Raw genomic sequence first — 22,158 nt, 5'->3', positions numbered from 1 at the left:
ATGAAGAACAGAACAATCTCTAAAGGACAAAGGCATCTCTCAGTTCCCAGCTGCAGTGAATGCAGCGATAAGGCCACTCAGGTGAAGTCAGCTGGTTTCTCAGAGCGCTCGGTGCCGCGAGTGCTCATCTGCAGGCAAGGAGGTAGAGTTCAGCTCGTTCTTTAGCTACATGCTTCAGTTAGTTTGATAAAAAGACAGAGAGACGATGAACACATCATTCCTCTCACAAAACCCTGGGGACAACACCACACCTTCAAATTAAAACAGGAGAGACCACACATCTTAATTAAAACAGGCAGGACCACCCCTTCAAAATAAAACAGATGAGACCACCCCTTAAAAATAAAACAGGTGTAATCACGCCTTCAAAGTAAAGCAGTTGAGACCACACCTTCAAAATAAAACAGATGAGACCACCCCTTAAAAATAAAACAGGTGTAATCACGCCTTCAAAATAAAGCAGGTGAGACCACACCTTCAAAATAAAACAGATGAGACCACACCTTCAAAATAAAACAGGTGTAATCACGCCTTCAAAATAAAGCAGGTGAGACCACACCTTCAAAATAAAACAGATGAGACCACACCTTCAAAATAAAACAGGTGTAATCACGCCTTCAAAATAAAGCAGGTGAGACCACATCTTCAAAATAAAACAGGTGAGACCACACCTTCAAATTGAAACAGGCGAGACCACACCTCTTAAATAAAAAAAGGCAGGACCACTCCTTCAAAATAAAACAGGTGCAATCACGCCTTCAACATAAAGCAGGTGATGACGGCAGGTTTAGACTCAGACGCAGCGGCATCGTCACGTTGGAGTGAAACATTTTTAAACATTGTGACTTTAGCGACCAATCAGAGGAGCCGTCTCAGCAGTTTGATCAACTGACTGCAGCTTCAGCAGGCGTCTTAAAAAACACTCAGTCACATGATGAGTCACATGAGTCACATGATGAGTCATCATTCAGCAGCAGCCTTGACCTTTACTTTGAAAGTCTGTGAGGTGAATTTACTTCACAGTGTTCTAACTTTAATTGTCTGTAGTTCAGCTGGAGCTCAGCCCATCACCTTAACCCACTGGCCAATCATAGCCTAAAGATCAGGTGGAAGTCACGCAGAGACATTGACGTCCCGCAGAGCGATGGCTGTGGTCGTCCCCGCAGCAGTGGAGGCAGTTACCGTAGCAGCAGGCTGTGGGGAGAGGGAAGGGGAAGGGGATGTGACCGACAGGGCAGGAACGTTCTGATTGGTCGGGGCGGTGGTGTTCTGAAAGACTATCTGTTGCAGCGTCCGTCTGAGGTTTGGGTGCATGCGGCGCTGGGTCTGGTTGAAGATCTCCACAGCAACACACTTCATCACCCCAGCAACCAGGTCATCATAGAGCGGCACTGTGTACATCCTGGATGTCTGTGGAGAGAGAGGAGTTACTGTGACACCTGGACAGCATGATGAGGGGTGGGGTTAACTTCATTAATAGAACACAGACCAACAATCTTGCCCTGATGTTCACCATCCTTTATGGCCACCTATAAATCCATGACAGAGGGCCAGAAAAAACCAACAATCTCAGCTGATGATGATATCAAGCTTATGAAACATTAATGATGAAAATTCTTTCTTTTAAGGATGATGTCATCAAAGCTAATAAAACATTCTATCCTGTGCCCCCAGTCATACCTTTAGACCAGACCTGGTTTAGGATGGTTGGGCAGCTTTGAAAACAGTCATTCCAGAAGAATGGAGAGAAAACATTGGCATGGTGTGACATTTTTAGTACGTCACAGTGAGTTTCAGTGTTTTCATGTGGGTGAAGATGTTTAAGAGAGTGTGTGGACATAAAAACCTAAGTGTTTGTTAATAGCTGCCAGGATGTGGACTAGGTCATCGTGTTTATCTAGGGTTTTATACCTCCCTACTGCTCTGATCCAGCCCCTGAAAATCCCACCTGTAACGGCACAGTTCATGATCAATGCTCTCATGAGCAGACGCGTGACGCATTCAGAGTCTTACATGTTTATAGAGGAAAGCTCGGACTCGGGGCAGGTCGGGGTAGAAGCTGTTCCTCACAACCATCTGAAGCCAACGGATCTGGACCTCCGCATTCAGAGCATCGAAGAGAGATGAGTAACAGGAGGAGAGAGACACCATCACAGCTGAAAGAGAGAGACACAATCACAGCTGAAAGAAAGACAGAGACAATCACAGCCGAGAGAAAGACAGAGACAATCACAGCCGAGAGAAAGAGAGAGAGACAATCACAGCTGAGAGAAAGAGAGAGACAATCACAGCTGAGAGAGAGAGAGAGAGAGTTAAAAATCTCAAATCCTCAATCTCACTGAGACAATCATGGCAGTCCAGGGAGGAGGAGCCTCAAGACGTTATTTAAGAGACGGGTGTTGTTATTGGCCTCCCTTTGTCCTTGAGCCTGCTCTTTCCATGCTGCCACAGCACTTAAGTAAGTTTGTTTGTTTGTTTAATAATTCCACTTTTTACTTTGTTTACCAAATAATACCAAATGCATCCTTTAAATTATGTTTGTCACTTTCACCAAAGGTAGAAGTTTGTTTATGACCATTGAAACCACAAAGAAGACCTAGAGACTTTGAATTGTTTGTCTACTTTAAAGGACACATATGAGTGAGTAAAATTCCTACCCAAGTTTAAAGAAAATAGTTTATTTTGACACAGTGTACTAATTTATGTTTGTCTAGCAGGAAGCTGAAGCAATTCCTCACTCCTTGTGTAACATATTGGATGCATTTATTAATGGAAGTTAACTCCTGTTAGCTTTATTCTATTAGTGAAATGTGCATGGCAATGTTTTGATTTGTTATATCTGTTCTGTACAGAAAATCATCCATTCATCCATCCTTTCATCCCTTTATCTTCAATAAATGGTTAATCTGACTTCTGGATCCATGTGTTTGAATGTGCACACCACCTAGAGGTTCAATGAGTTAGCATTTAGTAAAATACAATCGACTTCCACTAATTCAATTCAGTGACAGTTTTTAACAGAGAGAGAGAGAGAGAGAGAGAGAGAGAGAGAATCACAGCTGAGAAATAGAGAGCCCTTAACCTTCCAACCTTGATAAGACCAACTACAACATCAAGAGGATCAGACCCTACTTGACAGAGCATGCTACACAACTCCTGGTACAGGCTCTTATAATATCACGTATTGACTACTGTAACTCATTACTGGCAGGCCTACCTGCATGCACAGTTATACCTCTGCAGTTGATCCAGAACGCAGCAACCAACCCAAGAGAGCTCATGTCACGCCTCTTTTAATCTCTCTACACTGGCTTCCAGTTGCAGCTCGCATTAAATTCAAAACTCTAATCATTGCTTACAAAGCAGTAACTAAAACTGCTCCTGTTTACCTGGAGTCCCTCATCCAGGTCTACACCCCTTCTCGCCCACTACGCTCAGCCAGTGAAAGGCGCCTGGTACTTCCAGCACATCATGCTCCTAAGTCACTAGCTCGACTCTTCTCCTCTGTTGTCCCTAAATGGTGGAATGAATTACCCAACTCCATTCGATCTACAGACTCCCTCTCTACTTTCAAGAGAAGGCTAAAGACCCAGCTCTTCAGAGAACACTTTGCACTTAGCTAGGCAATTCTCTACTGTTGTCCCCAGTAGTAGATTGAGTCTCAGCCAGACTATTCCCCACTGCTGCCCCCAGTGGTTGAATGACTTTCCCAACTATAGTTAGCTCGCACTGTCCTGCTCTACTTCTGGGATTTCTTTGCCCAGCTCTTTGGGAATGATCCAGCACTTGGTACTTGGTAAATAGTTGTTGTGAAGTCTAATGAATGGCGATTAGTGATCCCACATTTTCCTTGATTCATTGTTGCTGTCTAATAACAAAAAAAACAAAAAAACAAAAAAACAAAAAAAAAAACAAAAAAAAAACAAAAAAACAAAAAAACAAAAAAACCTCCACAAACAACGTATATTTTAGGTACTCTGCCTTAAACTCTACATGGCAGCACTTGCGTCCAATTGGACCTGAAGCACTTGATGGCACTTACTGATGTTGTTTCTTCTTGTCTAGATCATTGCTTGTGTTGTTCTTGCTCTCAAATGTACGTCGCTTTGGAGAAAAGCGTCTGCTAAATGACTTGTAACACTGTAACATTGTAACCAACTATCTACCGTTGTGTCAGCAGTATGTTTACCATGGGGCAGGGGGGCATGGTCTAACATACGGTCCAGGAACAGAACGATCTGGAAGGTGCTCCAGGCCGAGAGGTCGAAGGTGGTCAGGCTCTCAGGGTCTGGAGGGTCGCTACTGCTCCACAGCTCACACAGATCCTGAACAGGATGCGTCAGAGCGCCCCCTGCTGACAGATCAGGCTCATACAGAGGAGGACCACAACCGCTCAGCCAGCGCTCAAACTCCAGACCTAACAGGAACGCACACAGGAAGTGATGTAATAATTAAAATCATGATTTCAGTTAATTTCCACATGAATACAACATGATGGAATGCATGTGATCATTAATATCTACCCCCCCTCCTCACCTTCTCTCTGGGCGACGGCGGCGTCCTTCAGCTCAGGAAAATAACACAGGAAGTAGTCTATGAGATCCTGAGCCAGCACACTCTTAAACTTGAACTCTGAAATGTAATCCTGCAAACACAAACACACAAAAACCTGATATAAATGCTCTAAATAGATCTGTGGTAGACTCAAGTGTTCACACCAGCTATCCTGCGATCAATGTTCACATGACTGTAGGTGGTTCTCACTGTAAACTCCTGAGCATTGGAGCCTGGCAGACATTTTCTAATCACCATACTGATATTAAAGATACTGTAACCCTCTGCCTGGTCTAAAAACATTTCTGATGAACCTGAGGTAGTCCCTGCAGGACCGTGTCAGAGTGTCTGTGTTTGTGACTGACCCTGAGGAAACAGTCGAAGCGTCTGACGTCTCCACAGAGCTGCGACAGGTACGAGACGAAACAGAACCCTTTCTCATAGGTGAACAGGTTCATCAGAGTGCTGGGGTTCACACCTGGACAGATGAAAAAGGACAGCAGTGGTGTAAGCTCACCTGGAGGAGTTTTCATCTCATCTACATGAGACATATGTGCATCATGTCCCGTCAAACCAAGCAGGTCTAATGTAGGAGGGCTTCAGCCTTCCAAGGAGACACCCTACGAGGAACCCGGCCTATGGAGGACCCGGCCTATGCAGGACCCAGCCTATGCAGACCCAGCAATGCAGGACCCAGCCTATACAGGACCCAGCCTATGCAGGACCCTGCCTATGCAGACCCAGCAATGCAGGACCCAGCCTATGGAGGACCCAGGCTATGAAGGACCCAGCCTATGAAGGACCCAGCCTATGAAGGACCCAGCCTATGAAGGACCCAGCCTATGAAGCATGCAGTTATTCATGGACCCATTCTTTGTAGCTTTAGTAGACTGTCCAGGCTGTCTTGAAAAGAAATTAGAGGTTTTATCATTTCTTTATCAGCTGTTTGCACCCTTACGTTCATATTTTCTAGTTACGCCTGAAGCCTGGCACCGTCACCATCACCAGCTGCACCAGAACTTGCTGATCTTTAGCCTCTTGTTTAACTTGTCTGTGACTGGGTCTAGTATGCTACTTCATGACTACCATGTCAGACTGATGAGAACTGAAGGCTCATGAAAAAGGTGCACACTGAGTCTGTGGATTTGTGGACCATGACAGATCAGACGAATCTCTGTTGGACGGGGTTAGAGGGACACATCTGTCAGCTGTATCTGAACGAGTCTAGAAAGGGATGGCCATCGGTGCCATGTCATACTCCCCCTTTGAATGCACACTTGGAAGGCTGCAGCCTGTATACTGGGACAAAGCCGTAGCCTGGGTAGGGTTGTGTTTGAGTGTTCTCTGGTTACCTGGCTCAAACTTGACCTGCAGTTTGCTCACAGGATTGTTGTCTCCAAGGAGACGCAGCTGTCTGTGGAGGGCATCCAATCGAACGGCAGTTTCCAGGCAGGTGAATGCCTCACCTGAAGATGAAGAGGAGGGTCAGGTCTAATGTTTCATCCTGAGCACAGTTCATGTTGGTGACACCAGGGCCTTCATACGCTCTCTAAGAGGTGCCATGCTTCCTTCATGTGTGAGATTAGACAGTAGTCCCTGTGTTTAAAACCCTTGAGTCATGCAAACACAACGTCAAAGACCGCCTGATATTAAACTCTGAACTTAGATCTGACTGGACTTTTGAAAACCCTGTACCTGGTACATGTCTGCCCTCTAACTGTGATGTTGCATGACTGCACTCTAACTGTGACCTCGTATAACAACCCTCTGAGTGTGACGACGCATGTCTGCCCTGTAACTGTGATGTTGCATGTCTGTGCTCTAACTGTGACATCGCATGACCGCCCTCTGAGTGTGACGACGCCTATCTGCCCTCTAACTGCGATGTTGCATCACTGCACTCTAACTGTGATGTCGCATGACTGCCCTCTGACTGTGACGTCGCATGACTGCGCTCTGTGACGTCGCATGACCGCCCTCTGACTGTGACATCGCATAACTGCCCCCTGACTGTGACGTCGCATGACTGCGCTCTGTGACGTCGCATGACCACCCTCTGACTGTGACATCGCATAACTGCCCTCTGACTGTGACGTCGCATGACTGCGCTCTGTGACGTCGCATGACCGCCCTCTGACTGTGACATCGCATAACTGCCCCCTGACTGTGATGTCACATGTCCACCCTCAGTCGCGTCGACGGTGTCTGACACAGAAGCATATATCAGGCTTTAGCAGTAACCCTACCGTAGGCCTCAGTGGTGATCCGGCGTTGGGCGTAGGTGGCGAGCCCTTCACTCAGCCACATCTCCTCCCAGGTGGCATTGGTCACAGCGTTGCCAAACCAGCCATGGGCGATCTCATGAATGACATCGATGAGCAGAAACTCGCTACTCTCTAAGATGGAGGCGATGATGAAGGTCAGACATGGGTTCTCCATGGCAACGATGGGGAAGGAAGGGGGGAGGAACACGATGTCACACCTGGAAATTGATCGACGCTGTGATCAATTAGTCCTTTTGATGACATCATCACTCAAACACCTGGTGGAGTCTGAACTCACCTGCCCCAAAGGTAAGGTCCGAATAACTCCTCAGCTACACCCAGCCAGCGCTCCACACTGCCCCCTAGCTTCTTCACTGCACATGACAGCAGACATGGCTCCGCCCACACACGACTCCTGTTCATGGAATGTAGTGGAATGTTTTATTACATTTCTATACATTTATTATGATAAATAATATGATATTTAGATATCATTAGCTATAACAAATGAAGAGATGCAGGACTCTTTAGGCTCTACAGAAACAAAAACACTAGAACACATGTAGGAGAACGACAATGCAGAAATAGAACACATCATACATTAGCAACAACAGAGTTCTACTAGAACAATCAGACAACACAGGAACTAAACTATTACACTATACACTTAGAATACAAATACAAAAAACTTCAAGGAGGGAACAGATTTCTACACAGTAATGACAACTAAATAAAAATCTGAAATGTAAAATTAGTGACTGCATAAATATTCTCTCCTTTAAAGTGACTGAGCTAATCCAGCAGAGGTCCAGGCAGTTGGTGCTAGTAGTCTCATGGTTAGTGGAATGAGGATCACGTGAGTCTAGGGTAAAGACACCTGGGACTGGAAGGTCCAGTCACTGGTTCATCAGTATTCCTGGCTACCATTACACCATGGAGAATAAGGAACACTCATAGAAAAGGTGATTGAAAAGTCTAAGTCAGGGGATGGAGACAGAAACATCTCAAAGTCTCTGAACATCCCCGAGAGTTCAGTTAAATCCATCATGAAGAAATGAAGGAATATGTCACATGTGTACAGCTGCCGTCTTCACAAACTGAGTGAACGTGCAAGAAGGAGACTAGTGAGAGAGGACACCAAGACACCTACGACTACTCTGAAGGAGTTCCAAGCTTCAGCAGCTGAGATGGGAGAGACTCTGCAGACAACAACTGTTGGCCGGGTTCTTCACCAGTCAGAGCTTTATGGGAGAGTGGCAAAGAGAAAGACACTATTGAAGAAAACTCAGATTCAATCTGGACTAGAGTTCACCAAAAAGCATGTGGGAGACGCCATGGTCAAGAGTTCTTTGGTCTGATGAGACCAGAACAGAGCTTTTAGGCCATCAGACAGGACGCCAAACACTGACATCACCACAAACACACCATCCCCACTGTGGAGCACGCTGTTGGCAGCATCATGCTGTGGGGATGCTTCTCTGCAGCATCATGTTGTGGGGATGCTTCTGAGCAGCTGGCCCTGGAAGGCTTGTAAAGGTAGAGGGTAAATGAATCCTGCAGGACAATCTTGTTCAGTCTGACAGAGAACTACAGCTTAGAGAAGATTTATTTTCAAGTCAGACAATGAGCCGAAGCATCCAGAGAAAACTACACAGAAATAGTTTAAAGACAACAAGGGGAGTGTTCTGGAGTGGCCGAGTCAAAGCCCAGACCTCAGTCCAGTAGAGGATTAGGGTCTGGACTTTAAAGGACTGTTCTCTCCTGATCCCTGATCAACCTGACAGAGATTGAGCAGTTTATCAAAGAAGAATGGAGTAAAATTCCAGAGTCCAGATGTTTGATCCTGACTGAGACCTACACACATAGACTCAGAGCTATGACTGCAGACAAAGGAGACTACTAAATACTGACTAGAAGGAGGAATATTTATGCAGTCACTGAATATACATTACATTTTTATTTTTATCAAACTGATATTACTCTGTATAAATCCGATTTCACTTTGACATTAAAGAGGGATTTGTTAATATTTTAAATTAAACTATATTGACGATGATTGATTTTTAAAATCATTAAAAGGGTCAAACATCCAAAGGGTTGATATTTTCTAGGCACTGTCTATAAAATAACATTCAGAGTAATGAGCACAGAAAACCACCAAGGACTGACCGCGGGCCTACGTCTACGTGTTGCAGCTCCCCCGCCACCAACGCCACCAGGTAGGATGGCACAGGGAACTCCATGGAGAACTGGAAAACCCGGTCCTGTTTGGAGTACGAGCTCCGAGACGCACTCATCAGGACCGTCACACCGTCAGGAACCTGCAGGAGGAGAGGAGCGACAGATAGCTTAGGAGGGTCTGAAAGAAGACAGAATCCTTTATTGACATGCAGACTACAAGATCCAGCCTATCAGAGGGTCAGTGGATGACACCATCAGGAGGTTAATCAACCAATCATCTGATCTCAGTTTGAATTTTGGGAGGAGCTCAGATGTGACAAAAGGACACAGAGAGACACAAAATCAAATGGAAAAGGACCCAAACTGAGGTCAAAGGTCAAAGATTCCACCTTACCCTGACTGTAGCGGTGTATGTGCTCTTCACAGCTGGCGTGTCAAAGCACGGGAACAAGGAGCGATTACACACCGAGTGGCCCTGGGTAAAGACGAGGGGACGAGTCTGACCACAGGTCAGCTCCGAGTCCAACCACCAGATCTACACAGACACAGATTTAATCAGATTATATAATATCTTTAAGCTCATTGTTACATCACAGTCTAATCTATTAAAATCATTATTCATATGATCTCCATAAAATCAGATTTTTAGATTATTAAACTAAATCAATAATCCAGTTTGACTCAGATATCATCATTTCATTATGGTCAAAAAGAAATATCAGAATAATCTGATAAAATCATAAATTCTATTAACATTAAATTCTGAATTCAAATCAGATTGCTGGATTTATATAAAATCAATATTTCAGTAACAATCAGATTACTATAATCTATTTATGATCAAGGTAACATCACAGTACTGTCCAATAAAAATCACTAATACTTTTTATACAATTAATATTAACTAATACAATTTTATTATATAATTACAATCTGAAAAATACCATACTGATACCAGATTACTGTTGGATCAAAAATCTGATTATAACTGGATTATTGTGATATCAACAATCTGGTTATAATCTGATAATTTCCACGTAATTAATATACTTATAAGAATATTATATCATTCTGATTATTACATCAGTTATTCTGTTAAAATCAGGTATTTAGATTATTATTAGACCAATAATCTAGTTACAGTCTGATTATTACATTAATTATCCGGTTAAAAACAGAGTATTAGATTATTATTAGACCAATAATCCAGTTATAGTTTTATTATTACATCAATTATCCGGCTAAAATCAGATTATTATTAGACCAATAATCTAGTTATAGTCTGAATATTACATCAATTATCCTGTTAATATCAGATTATTATTATGTCCACAGTGTTTCCCCTAGGATGGAGTCGTAGCAGTGGAGGTGAAGTGCGTATGCCTTCTGTTATTTGAGGGGAAATCCTTTTTATCCATAGAAATTGGCCTCTTTTCATAAAGCGTTTTATTTACTGACAAGGACAGGGACAGAAAGGGGCAAACAGAGTGAAAACGAATTCTCTGTAGGAGCTGACTGAAGTACACTTCACTTTTTGGCACTCGCGAACAATGATCAAGAAAATAATTCCACCTACAGCTTAAAACATAAAGAATGTGTACATGAAGTCTGTAAATCTGATCCTGACATTACTCTTCTTAATATAACCAGGGTTTAATTAGTCCAGGCTGTCAGCTGTAGCTGATGTTTCTGGAGCATGATGCCTGACGAGGATGTGAGTGTTTTCTTTCATGCTTCATTCAGTGAGAAAACTTTGATTAGAACAGTAACAAAACATATTTGTCTTGGACACTGCTTAAATGAATACAATATTATAATTTCTTTAAATGAACGCAGCTTCTGTCATTCCGTGCATTACGTGTCAGGTCAGACTGTTGGAGGAATTGGACGCCAATTTTGCACGTACAGGTGGGAGGGAGAGATGACACACACTGCACAGGCAGGTGTTATTAGCCAGGAAATCAGCAGGAATGGTCAGGTAGGATGTTAGCTGTCCGACGCAGGACTCTATCACTACGTCCTGTCCGTTCAGTTCAGCACTGTGTGAACGAGGAAAATGACAACTTTTTTTAACATCTTGTAGAGCTCCATGTGTGCGTGTGCCGAGGGCGCGTTCTCCCGCTTACTTCCGTGTTAATGCTTTTGCGCCGCGAGTGTCTGAAACTGTCACCTCTCCCTCCCGCTTTCTTTTGAGAAGAGAAGACTCGCCTTACTCGAATTCTGATTGGCTCTATGTTTTAGCTGACCAATCCAACCAACAAATGCAACACGTATTAGTCAATCAGTGGCCGATAAGGAGGGACGAAATACGGAACAATTGGGCTCTGTGCATGAACTGCTTCCGCATTGGGCATTAGACCGCTCCCACACTTCCAGTCGGGAGAAGAGAAAGGCGTATGATGGCAAATTCGCTGCGGTTTACTCGCTGTTGTCGTAAGTTACCTGAGCTGACTGTGAATGACGAGTTAAACTTAGTTGAAGATGTACATTGCAGCACGCAGCAACGATGTCCACAAGTGCTTTAACCTTTTTATGAAACATCATTTTAGCATGTTTGGATGCCAAGCGATGATGATAGAGTAAACACAAACAATTGAGACAAAAAACCCAACAAAATGGACAAATTAAGGCAGTGTAGGAGGGTTTAGATTCCGTTCTGGCTTAGCACATATCGTTGGGCGGAAGTTGTGAAACGGTCTTCTTTTCCACCAGAAATACGCCAGCCCCTGCCGTCCATAGAGCCCATACAGGATGCTGCATTTAAATGCAGCAGCAGCGGTCAGATTGGATGCATATAGGGGAAACACTGGTCCATTTAAATTTATAATGGGAATACAGTAAAACTGAAAATTGAGTTGTAATTAGATTATTATCATATCAATAACCTAGTCACCAATCCTACTATATATAATAGTTTTAGACCAAAAATCCAATTATAAACATTTAATATATAAATAATCTAGCTATAATCTTTTTTTTTAAAAGGCTTATAAATTAATATAACATCAACAACCTAGCTATAATCAGATTATTTTAGACCAGTAATCAGATTATTTTAGACCAGTAATCAGATTATAAATCAGTATAATATCAATAAACTAGCTATAATCAGATTATTTTAGACCAGTAATCAGATTATTTTAGACCAGTAATCAGATTATAAATCAGTATATCAATAAACTAGCTATAATCAGATTATTTAGGCAGATTATAAATCAGTATAACACCAATAATCTAGCTATAATCATATTTATTTTAGACCAATTATCAGATTATAAATCAGTATAAGGTCAATAATCTAACTATAATCAGATTTTTTTTACACCAATTATCTGATTATAAATCAATATATCAATAATCTTACCAAAATCAGATTATTTCACACCAATAATAAGATTATAGACACTTATATCTCAATGATGTAAATATAATCAGATTATTAGATTATGAATCAGCATAACATCAATAATCTAGCTCTAATCAGATTATTTTAGACCAATAATCAGATTATAAATCAGTATGACATCAATATTCTAGCTATAATCAGATTATTTTAGACCAATAATCAGATTATAAATCAGTATGACATCAATATTCTAGCTATAATCAGATTATTTTACACCAATTATCTGATTATAAATCAGTACAACACCAATAATCTAGCTATAATCAGATTATTTTAGACCAATAATCAGATTATAAATCAGTATGACATCAATATTCTAGCTATAATCAGATTATTTTAGGCAAATTATCTGATTATAAATCAGTACAACACCAATAATCTAGCTATAATCAGATTGTTTTAGGCAGATTATTAGATTATGAATCAGCATAACATCAATAATCTAGCTATCATCAGATTATTTTAAACCAATTATTAGATTATAAATTGATATATCATCAACAATCTTCCTATAATCAGATTATTCCACACCAATAATTAGATTATAAATCAGAATAACATCAATAATCTAGCTATAATCAGATTTTTTTAGGCAGATTATCGGATAATAAATCAGTATAACACAAAAAATCTAGCTATAATAAGATCATTTTAGACCAATTATCTGATTATAAATCAGTACAACACCAATAATCTAGCTATAATCAGATTATTTTAGGCAGATTATTAGATTATAAATCAGCATAACATGAGGAATCTAGCTATAATCAGATTATTTTACACCAATTATCAGATTATAAATTGATATATCATCAATAATCTTGCTATAATCAGATTATTCCACACCAATAATCAGATTATAAATCAGTATTACATCAATAATCTAGCTATAATCAGATTTTTTGGGCAGATTATCAGATTATAAATTAGTATAAGATCAATAATCCAACTATAATCAGATTTTTTTTTACACCAATTATCTGATTATAAACCAGTATAACACCAATAATATAGCTATAATCAGATTATTTTAGGCAGATTATCTGATTATAAATCAGTATAACACCAATAATATAGCTATAATCAGATTATTTTAGACCAATGATCCGATTACAAATCAGTAAAAAAAAACTATAACCTAGCTATAATCACATTTTTTTAGGCAAATTATCAGATTATAAATCAGTATAACACCAATTATCTAGCTATGATCATATTACTTTAGACAGATTATCAGATTATAAATTAGTGTATCATCAATAATATCACTATAATCAGATTATTTTAGACCAATTATCTGATAATAAATCAGTAAAAAAAAAACAATAATCTAGCTATAATCAGATTTTTTAGGCAGATTATCAGATTATAAATCAGTACAACACCAATAATCTAGCTATAATCAGATTATTTTACACCAATTATCTGATTATAAATCAGTACAACACCAATAATCTAGCTATAATCAGATTATTTTACACCAATTATCAGATTATAAATCAGTATAACATCAATACTCTTCCTATAATAAGACTTTTTTAGGCAGATAATCAGACATAATTAGATTAGTCATCCTGGTGGTGCCTCACCGCAGGTCCATCCGTGGTCGTGTAGCGGACTGTGATCTGGATCGCCCGGCCCTGTTTAAGGCTCTCGGGGGGCAGGCTGATGATTAACGAGGAGCCATAGTCTGTGAACGGGTCGACACGGTACGTCAGGGACACAGGGTCATCATGAGTGGCCCCAGGGACCTTACAGTCAATGGAGTGAATGAGGAGGGACGGGTGGGTGTCCAGAACCAGGCTTTGGACCCCGGGCTGGACTGGAATCAGATCCAAGACCAGCCAGCCGCTCATCTCCTTCACGGCAAAGTTGATCCTCAGGTCCAGGTGGAAGTGTCGCAACTTGAAGCTGCCAAAGTTTGATGCGGAGGCCACATCCACAAGGGGGCAGCGCGGGGACCCTGGACCCGGAGCTGCTGAAGGCCGGCCAGAGTCCCCGACACAGCGAGACCCGGAGACTGGCGGGGATTTGCGACAGCAGCAGAGCGAGGCGGGAGACTGGTGGAGCTCCGCCATCTTAGCTAAACCTGAGACTATGGCTCAGTTAGACCAGAACTAACATCTGAGGGCCACAGCTAACATCTGAAGACGAGGATTTACATCTGAGGACTAGGACTAACATTTCAGGACCAGGACTAGCATCTGAAGACAAGGACTAACATATGAGGACCACAGCTTACATCTGAAGAAAATAGCTAACATCCGAAGACAAGAGCTAACATCTGAAGACCAGGACTAACATCTGAGGACCAGGACTAACATCTGAGGACCAGGACTAACATCTGAGGACCAGGACTAACATCTGAGGACCAGGACTAACATCTGAGGACCAGGACTAACATCTGAGGACCACAGCTAACAGTGGAGGACAAGCAAAAGTATCTCAAGATCAGGACAAACATCTGAAGACAAGAACCAACATCTGACTAGCATTTCAGGACCAGGACAGACATCTGAGGACCAGGACTAGCATTTCAGGACCTCTGGTCCAGTTCCCTGGTAGTCTTACCCAATACTTGTTCTTACATACGACAGTGTTTACAGTCTGGTACTATTTAAGGTAGTACCAGCTGAGATAGCTCCATAGCAGGCAGAAGTTCCACCTTAAATCCTTCACCTAGGTCCTAGTAGCTGTGGCGTCCTCAGTAAATCGAGGTTGGATGGTGTTTGAAGATGGAGGAGCAGCGTCTCTGATGTAGGACGATTCTTTAATCTCTCCTCAACCAATAAAAGCTAAAATTCCTGTGATGCTGATTTCACCAGTAGGTGTCGCTGTTGTTGGTCTGCTGCTGTAGATTAAGGCTGTGGTCTTTATTGATCACCTGATCACGAGGCTGTCATGTTTCAGGTATGCTTTGAAGCTGTTTGAGGATTGGCGTCAAAAGTTGTTGTGAGTCTCGAGGGTCAGTTTAGAAAAATACTCTCCTCTGATTGGTCAGATGAAGTGAAAACAATTAATCAGTGCTATTAGTTGTGAAGTTTGGAGCTCTGGAACAATGGCCCAAAAGCTTTACTTCAAGGGTTTAATGTGGAGATGAAGCTAAAGTTCCACATTAATACCAAAAATAAGTCTGGGTTCCACCAAAATCAGCATCTAGAATAACAGTAAATCCACATTTGACCCGGGTTAAACCCCAAAGACAGACTCAGCCAATCCTGATAAACTACAGCCAAAAAGAGACTGATTTAAGGTCAGAAATGACCACTAAAACAACAGTAACTGGCAGTGCAGATTACAACTTAAGATTTAAGGCCGGGTCAGTCAGTAAAATCTAACCTGAGCTACATTTAACCCGGGTTAATTTACATTTCTAGACAGTCTACACCTTTGCACCCACGCCTGAAGCTGGGATTCACAACCATCAGTGTCTGGACCCTGTAATGAGCATTCTGTCTACATTTAACCCGGTTAAACCCTCAAATAGACTCTAAACAGACCAGTTTAGGGTCAAACTGAAGCCAGAGCTGCTGTGAGAAACGGAAAGGACACTTAAAGTGAGCTAACTCTAGTTCCTAGCTCGGTTTAGCTCTTTTACAGCTCAATAACACTAACCCGAACTACATGTAGACCTGGTCCTAGCCGAGGCTAATTAGCACCGTTATCTTAAATCGGTTTAAAATGAGGCACTTTCATAAACCGAGCCACAGATAACTGGTTTAACTAGATTAACTAACCTGGCTAATTAGCACGGGCAGTAATTAGCATTAGCAGCATTAGCAGCAGCCACAGTCTCTACGTGAAATCCATCAGGACACAACCACAACAACAGCGGCTCCACCGTCACACTCTGCACGCCCCCCCCTGCGCTGATTCTCGGACACTCAGGGCAGAAACTCCCGGTGGTGGTCGGCGGAGAATCGGTGAGATGGAGGAGAAGGATGGAGGAGAGGGAAGAGGTGAAGGAGAGGAGCAGAGAGGGGGAGAAGGAGAAAGCAGGAGGCTCTGCTCCGCTCCAAACAACACCAAACAGGAAGTAAGAACAGCACGGGAAAGTTTGGGTCTGCCGGAGGGAGGCGCTGTGGAGTCTACAGGAACCGGTTTAAAGGTCACCGGGTTTACGTCATTGAATTTAGGTATTTATCATTTAACCTTGAGAAAAACGCGGTGAGATTACAAATATCTTTTTCTAGAGTTTTCCGGCAGAAACAGGCAGCAGCAAAGTCAAAAAAGTTACAGAGAAAAAAACTTAAAAATACCTTCTTACACTAAACTGTAAAATACCTCCTTAAAAAAGCAAGTATTTAAGACCACAGCTACAACCATTCAAACGTCTGCAGACGGGTGTGTCTCTCCGTGTTCAAGAGGGACCAGCTCACTAAGGTTCAGGTCTTTCTGTTAACCAGTCCAAAGCAGTTATTAAAATAGAATACTTATTTGAAAAACATCAGAAATTAAATAATTAAAATTAAATTAAAACTGAAGGTCATACATAAAAAAAAGAAAAAAGAAAAATATTCAAATTGTATATTTTGAAAAAACTTTACAAAACACACAGTAAAACTTAAAGTTAAAACAAAATTATATCAAAATAGACAATATTACGAAAATTGATAAAGAATGAATAAAGATAATAAAATTAGATAAAACCAATACTAAAATAACAACAATAGATGCTGGATTGCTCAGTGGCAGATCAGTGACTGTGGTATGGGAGATTGGGGTTGTAATCCCAGTCAGAGCGAGTGTCCATTGTGGGCCGCTGGGCGAGGTCCTTACAGCCATGAACACCCGTGGCTTCTGAAAAAAGCATGTTCTACATGTCATTGTAACATTGTAACGTAAAAATAATAACATCAAATACTGATATCAATTAGCACTAACAATTTGAATTGTTTAAAAACTTCTGTTTTAATTTCCAACCCGGAAAATGTTCAGAAATTATGAGAGAGATTAAAGAAGAGTTATGTATCTGTCATGTCTGACCGCATTTACAGACAGGTTCCACTCACAGGCATGCAGTTATGACGTTCATTGGCTTCTGACTGAGCTGTGGTAACGCTTTCATTAATCTGTTTAGGTTATAGCCAGTAATGAGCCTGTTTGACTACTAAAACTTGTTAGGTTCTAGTTAAGGAGCGGACCTCCTAAGAGTCTCAAATTAAAGAGCCGATGACAATTGAAGCAAGTTTGAGGGTTTATTTCCATCCAAACCATGGTTTCTGTGTCAACAAACAATTAAAGTAAAATGTTAACATTAGCTTTAAACAACCAGTTTCCAGTTTGTATCATTAACATAAAAAATAGTAAAGAAAATGCAATCAAAGATAAACAGTCTTACATGCTCAAGGACGCATTGCCTGGGAGTGGATGGAGATCAGAGGGACCCCTGCATGACTGAGTTACAATGTTACAATGTTACAATGTCATTTAGCAGACGCTTTTCCCCAAAGCGACGTACATTCGAGAGCAAGAACAACACAAGCAATGATCTAGACAAGAAGAAACAACATCAGTAAGTGCCATCAAGTGCTTCAGGTCCAATTGGACGCAAGTGCTGCCATGTAGAGTTTAAGGCAAAGCACCTAAAATATTTGTTGTTGTTTTTGTGTTTGTTGTTGTTGTTTTGTTTTGGATTTTTTTTTTGTTTTGATTTTTTTTGTTTTGTTTTGTTAATGAGTTGAGCTTTTAATGCTGGCTGCAGGCACACCTGTGTTCCTAACACACCTGTCAGCAATTATCACTCCTTTTAGAGATGTACCATTGTTGACCACTAGATGCCGCCATTTCAACAGCATCGGAGAATTCACAACATTGACCATGGAAGGAGTAGGGAGTCCAGATATTTGTGTTCAAATGTAGCCAGTAAAAGTGACAAGGCAGCAGAAAAGGAAAAACTCAAGAAGAGATACCTGAAAAATCTATTTAAGTAGAGTAAATAAGTATTTGAACTTCGTAACTGTCCAACTCTGTAACTATGGCCTTCTATTTAGCAACAATGGAGAAACAAATGCCCCAACCCTGTAGCTTCACAACCATTCCTTCCTCTGCCTCTGATGATCTCATCCTTTAAAATCCATAAAACATTCCCACCCACAGTATACTTTTAATATGATGTCATCCTTTAAAGTCTATAAAACATTCCATCCCTGTCCTGAAGATGATGTCATCATTTGAAGTCTATATAACATTCCGTCTTTGTCTGGATGATGATGTCATCCTTAAAAGTCTATTAAACATTCCGTCCTTGTCTGAATCATGATGTTATCCTTTGAAGTCTATAAAACATTCCGTCCTTTTCCTAAAGATGATGTTATCCTTTAAAGTCTATAAAACATTCCGTCCTTTTCCTAAAGATGACGTCATCCTTTAAAGTCTGTAAAACATTCTGTCCTTGTCTGAAAGATGATGTAATCCTTTAAAGTCTATAAAACATTCCGTCGCTGTCCTAAACATGATGTAGGATCCAAACATGTAAGTTTTGGAGATGCCTTTGGGTGTAGGTGGGTTTTGGTTTATGCACAGATTAATGGGTGTGGTTTTTGGTGGCACGGCGGTGATCAGTTAATTTACTTCACCTATGCACCTGTGGTGTGCTCCTGCTGGAAGTTGGAGTGGGGTGAGCACAGGGAGGACATTTTCTGTTGACTGCACGTTCTTGGTTAGAATTTGACCTATTATCGGGTTTTTGTTCGGTAAAGTTGTTCACTGGTAAGATGCAGCGCTATGTAAACTAGAGAATGCAATTTCTGAAGAAATTGCGCTGTGAATGCTGATTTGCTGAACGGCTGCGCCGAACTGCTAACGCTGGTTTGACAACATCCCTGAAAGATGCTTAATGAATTCTTGAATGGCTGAAACCGAACTGCTAATGGTGGGTTTAAAAAATCTAAGGAAGAACCTAAAGTTTATCTTGAATGGCTGAACCTGAACTGCCAATAGTGGGTATGAATAATCGTAGAATGAAGCTCAATGTAATATTGAATGGCTCAAGCCAAAGTGTTAATTCAGAGTTCTTAATTTTCTCTGAAAGAAGCGAAATGTAATCTTGAATTGCTGACACCAAACTACTAATGATGGGTATGAACAATCTCAGAAAGAAGCTAAATGTCATTTTGAATGGCTAATGCCACACTCTAATAGTGGGAATGAAGTTTGTAGGGCAGATGCTTAGTGTAATGTTAAAAAAAAAAAAACAGCATCTGTAAGAACAGGAAGACAAGCTTTAATCTAACAAGAAGTACATTGGAAAATGTAACTAAAAATAATCCATTACACCAGCTTAATATATTGTTTAAAGGCCCAGGGCCAACTGCCATTGTTTCAGCTGTAAAGTAGTTACCAACAGGGAGTCTTGATGTTGTGGCTGTAAAAAAAACTTGTAAAGAATTCTGACCTGATTAAACAGGAAATGATCAGAAATGTCTTTAAAAGAGCTAAATTGAGAGAGGAAAATTAATCCAGGTTAAATCATAAGTTAGAATTGGATCTACAGTGGAAAAAGCTTGACAGGTCCATCCTCCTCACAGTAATAACCTGCCCTCTGTTTCTGCCTGGTTGCCATGGTAATTAATGCCTGCATGGTCACAGACAGTCTCTGTGCGCACTAATATCAGCTACACCTGTGAGCAGAGAGCAGCTGTGGGTGATTTTGCTTGTAAACACAGTCTCTTTCTTCTCTCCGTGTGCCAAAACCGTACATGCTATCATCAAACGGATTTTGGCGTGAGCATCTGCAGGCTTGGAACTATCAGTGATGTTATTTTGGTGTTGATTGTGCAAGAAATGAGACCAGGGCGGCGAGCTAAAAACGGGCATCCTCCTGACTTTGGAGACAGAATCAACAGATTTGGTAACATTGCAGCAGATCAGAAAGATGTCAGTTTTCTTGGGACAGTTGGTCCTCTCACGCCAAAAGTGTGCATGATATGGCTTTGGCTCTTGGTTCGACAGAAGCTGGAAAAGATTTCCTTCATTTTGATATATTTTTTATGTGTGTGGTGTTAGATTTGTGTTGGCAATCACTGTTTATTCAACAAGGTACCTGGCTCCAATCACAGCAGCCTACACTCTGAGCTTAGAGTGCCACTGTCAACTGTCAGTGTGTTCTATCCCATTGAAATGAATGGGGTGAGAAGTGAGAGGAGAAAAATGGTGAAGTGACTTTGAAGGATCGCTGTGAAGAAACGATGAAAGATATGAAGGAGCTGAATCATTCTGAAATAGCTGAATGTCTTGTGAATATTTTAGAGGTGGAATGAAGTCTGTAAGTGAAAGTATGAATGAGTTTTAGGGTTTTGAATGAAGGTTAAAAGATGTGTGAAATGTGTAAGTTGAAGCCTCTCTGAACATTCTACCCATTCATTTCTATGGTCCCAACTTTTTTGGAAATCGCTGAATATCTCTGAAAGTATAAGGAAGAGGTCTTAGAAAAGTCATAGCAGTCGTGTCCTAATTAGGCTGAAGGTTTTGAAGTTTGAATGGTTGAAATCGGTTGAAATTTGCGGGAGGAGTAGCGCGGCAAAAAAGTGAGCGGAATAATAATAAAGGATTTTCGCGCAGAATAACAATAGCTGTGAATGCCTTCAGTCATTCCGTCCTTGTCTGAATGATTATGTTGTCCTTTGAAATCTATAAAATATTCCATCTTTGTCTGAATGATGATGTCATCCTTTGAAGTCTATGAAACATTCCGTCCTTGTCTGAATGATGATGTTTTCTTTTGAAGTCTATAAAACATTTCGTCCCTGTGTGAATGATGACGTCATCCTTTGAAGCAGTGGGTTTCCTTGGATCCTAGGGTAAATCCTGTTTCTATTCATGTTAAACAGCCTCTGCATGAACGAAGTCCCACAGAACACCTGGACACACCTCAGGGTTCACCAGTCAGCTTTACCACAGAAATCTAGGGAGTTAGACAGCAGAGGCATCAGGATGACCCAGACCTTTCATCTCGGATCCAGAGCTGGATCCAAAGGGGGCATCTGGACTTGGTAAGGGTTCTTGAAGACCTTTCTCCTCTGAACCTGGTTCAAGAACCCTTACCAAATCCAGCTGCCTCCTCAAGATCAGTCATCAGGATGAACAAGAGCGAACACAGATGTTTCATCTTAAAAGAACTTTATTGACAAAATCCTCCAGAACAAGGCGGTACGACGTCATGCTATAAGGCTTTAGAAACCACAGAACACTCACTGTACAATGCAGTCATGTGACGCAGGACATGACCCCCACTTCCTGTATGTTTATTTATTTTCAGTTATACAAACAGGACATCTACAGGATTTTACTAAATAAAATTACACGGTCAGCTGATCGAGTCTAAATCAAACTTAATGAGTCAAAAAGAAAACAACAATTCACACACCTGCAGAACGCACACCCAGGTGAAAGTTAAAGGACCAGTTTCAATTATTGCTTTAATTTATTTACATTTTTATGAAAGACAAACACCCAACTGAATGTTTTCATTTTCTCGTATTATGTTATAAATATGTTATTGATATTATCATTAATATAATGTGGAATAATTACCTTAAATAAGACGTTATCATGTAAAACTACATGTTAAAATAATGTAATATTTCTGCTTAAATCAGAGGTTATAATGTCATCTATGTATGTTAATATAATGTAATTTTTCTACTTAAATCAGAGGTTAAGAGCAGATATGATGACCTCAGTCTGATATTATGGCATTTAACTCTGGTCCAAGGGACAAGGCTGAAGGGGCCGTCAGGGGCCACTGCATTA

At 41.1% G+C, this 22,158-nt stretch overlaps 1 protein-coding gene across 2 annotated transcripts; it reads right to left on the bottom strand.

Moving 5' to 3' along the window:
• Positions 1 to 539: 539 nt before the first annotated feature.
• Positions 540 to 16,448, bottom strand: rnpepl1 (arginyl aminopeptidase like 1). Of its 2 annotated transcripts, XM_041805077.1 has the most exons (11): positions 13,995 to 16,448; positions 9,394 to 9,534; positions 8,988 to 9,139; positions 7,117 to 7,233; positions 6,801 to 7,036; positions 5,907 to 6,020; positions 4,920 to 5,032; positions 4,537 to 4,645; positions 4,190 to 4,417; positions 2,014 to 2,156; positions 540 to 1,410 (listed from the first exon to the last, which is right to left on the bottom strand). In XM_041805077.1, the coding sequence occupies exons 1-11, from the start codon at positions 14,481 to 14,483 to the stop codon at positions 1,114 to 1,116; spliced, it is 2,139 nt and encodes a 712-aa protein (XP_041661011.1). In that variant the 5' UTR covers positions 14,484 to 16,448; the 3' UTR covers positions 540 to 1,113. The 2 variants fall into 2 exon arrangements, with proteins under 2 accessions (XP_041661011.1, XP_041661018.1); XM_041805084.1 differs by lacking the exon at positions 540 to 1,410 and having other exon boundaries at positions 2,029 to 2,156; positions 4,167 to 4,417.
• Between the last annotated feature and the right edge of the window lie 5,710 nt (positions 16,449 to 22,158).

This window comes from Cheilinus undulatus, linkage group 2 (assembly GCF_018320785.1).
Source record: "Cheilinus undulatus linkage group 2, ASM1832078v1, whole genome shotgun sequence".
Lineage (NCBI taxonomy): Eukaryota > Metazoa > Chordata > Actinopteri > Labriformes > Labridae > Cheilinus > Cheilinus undulatus.
Note: the sequence above shows the minus strand (reverse complement) of the source record. Positions and strands in the feature narration are given on the sequence as shown.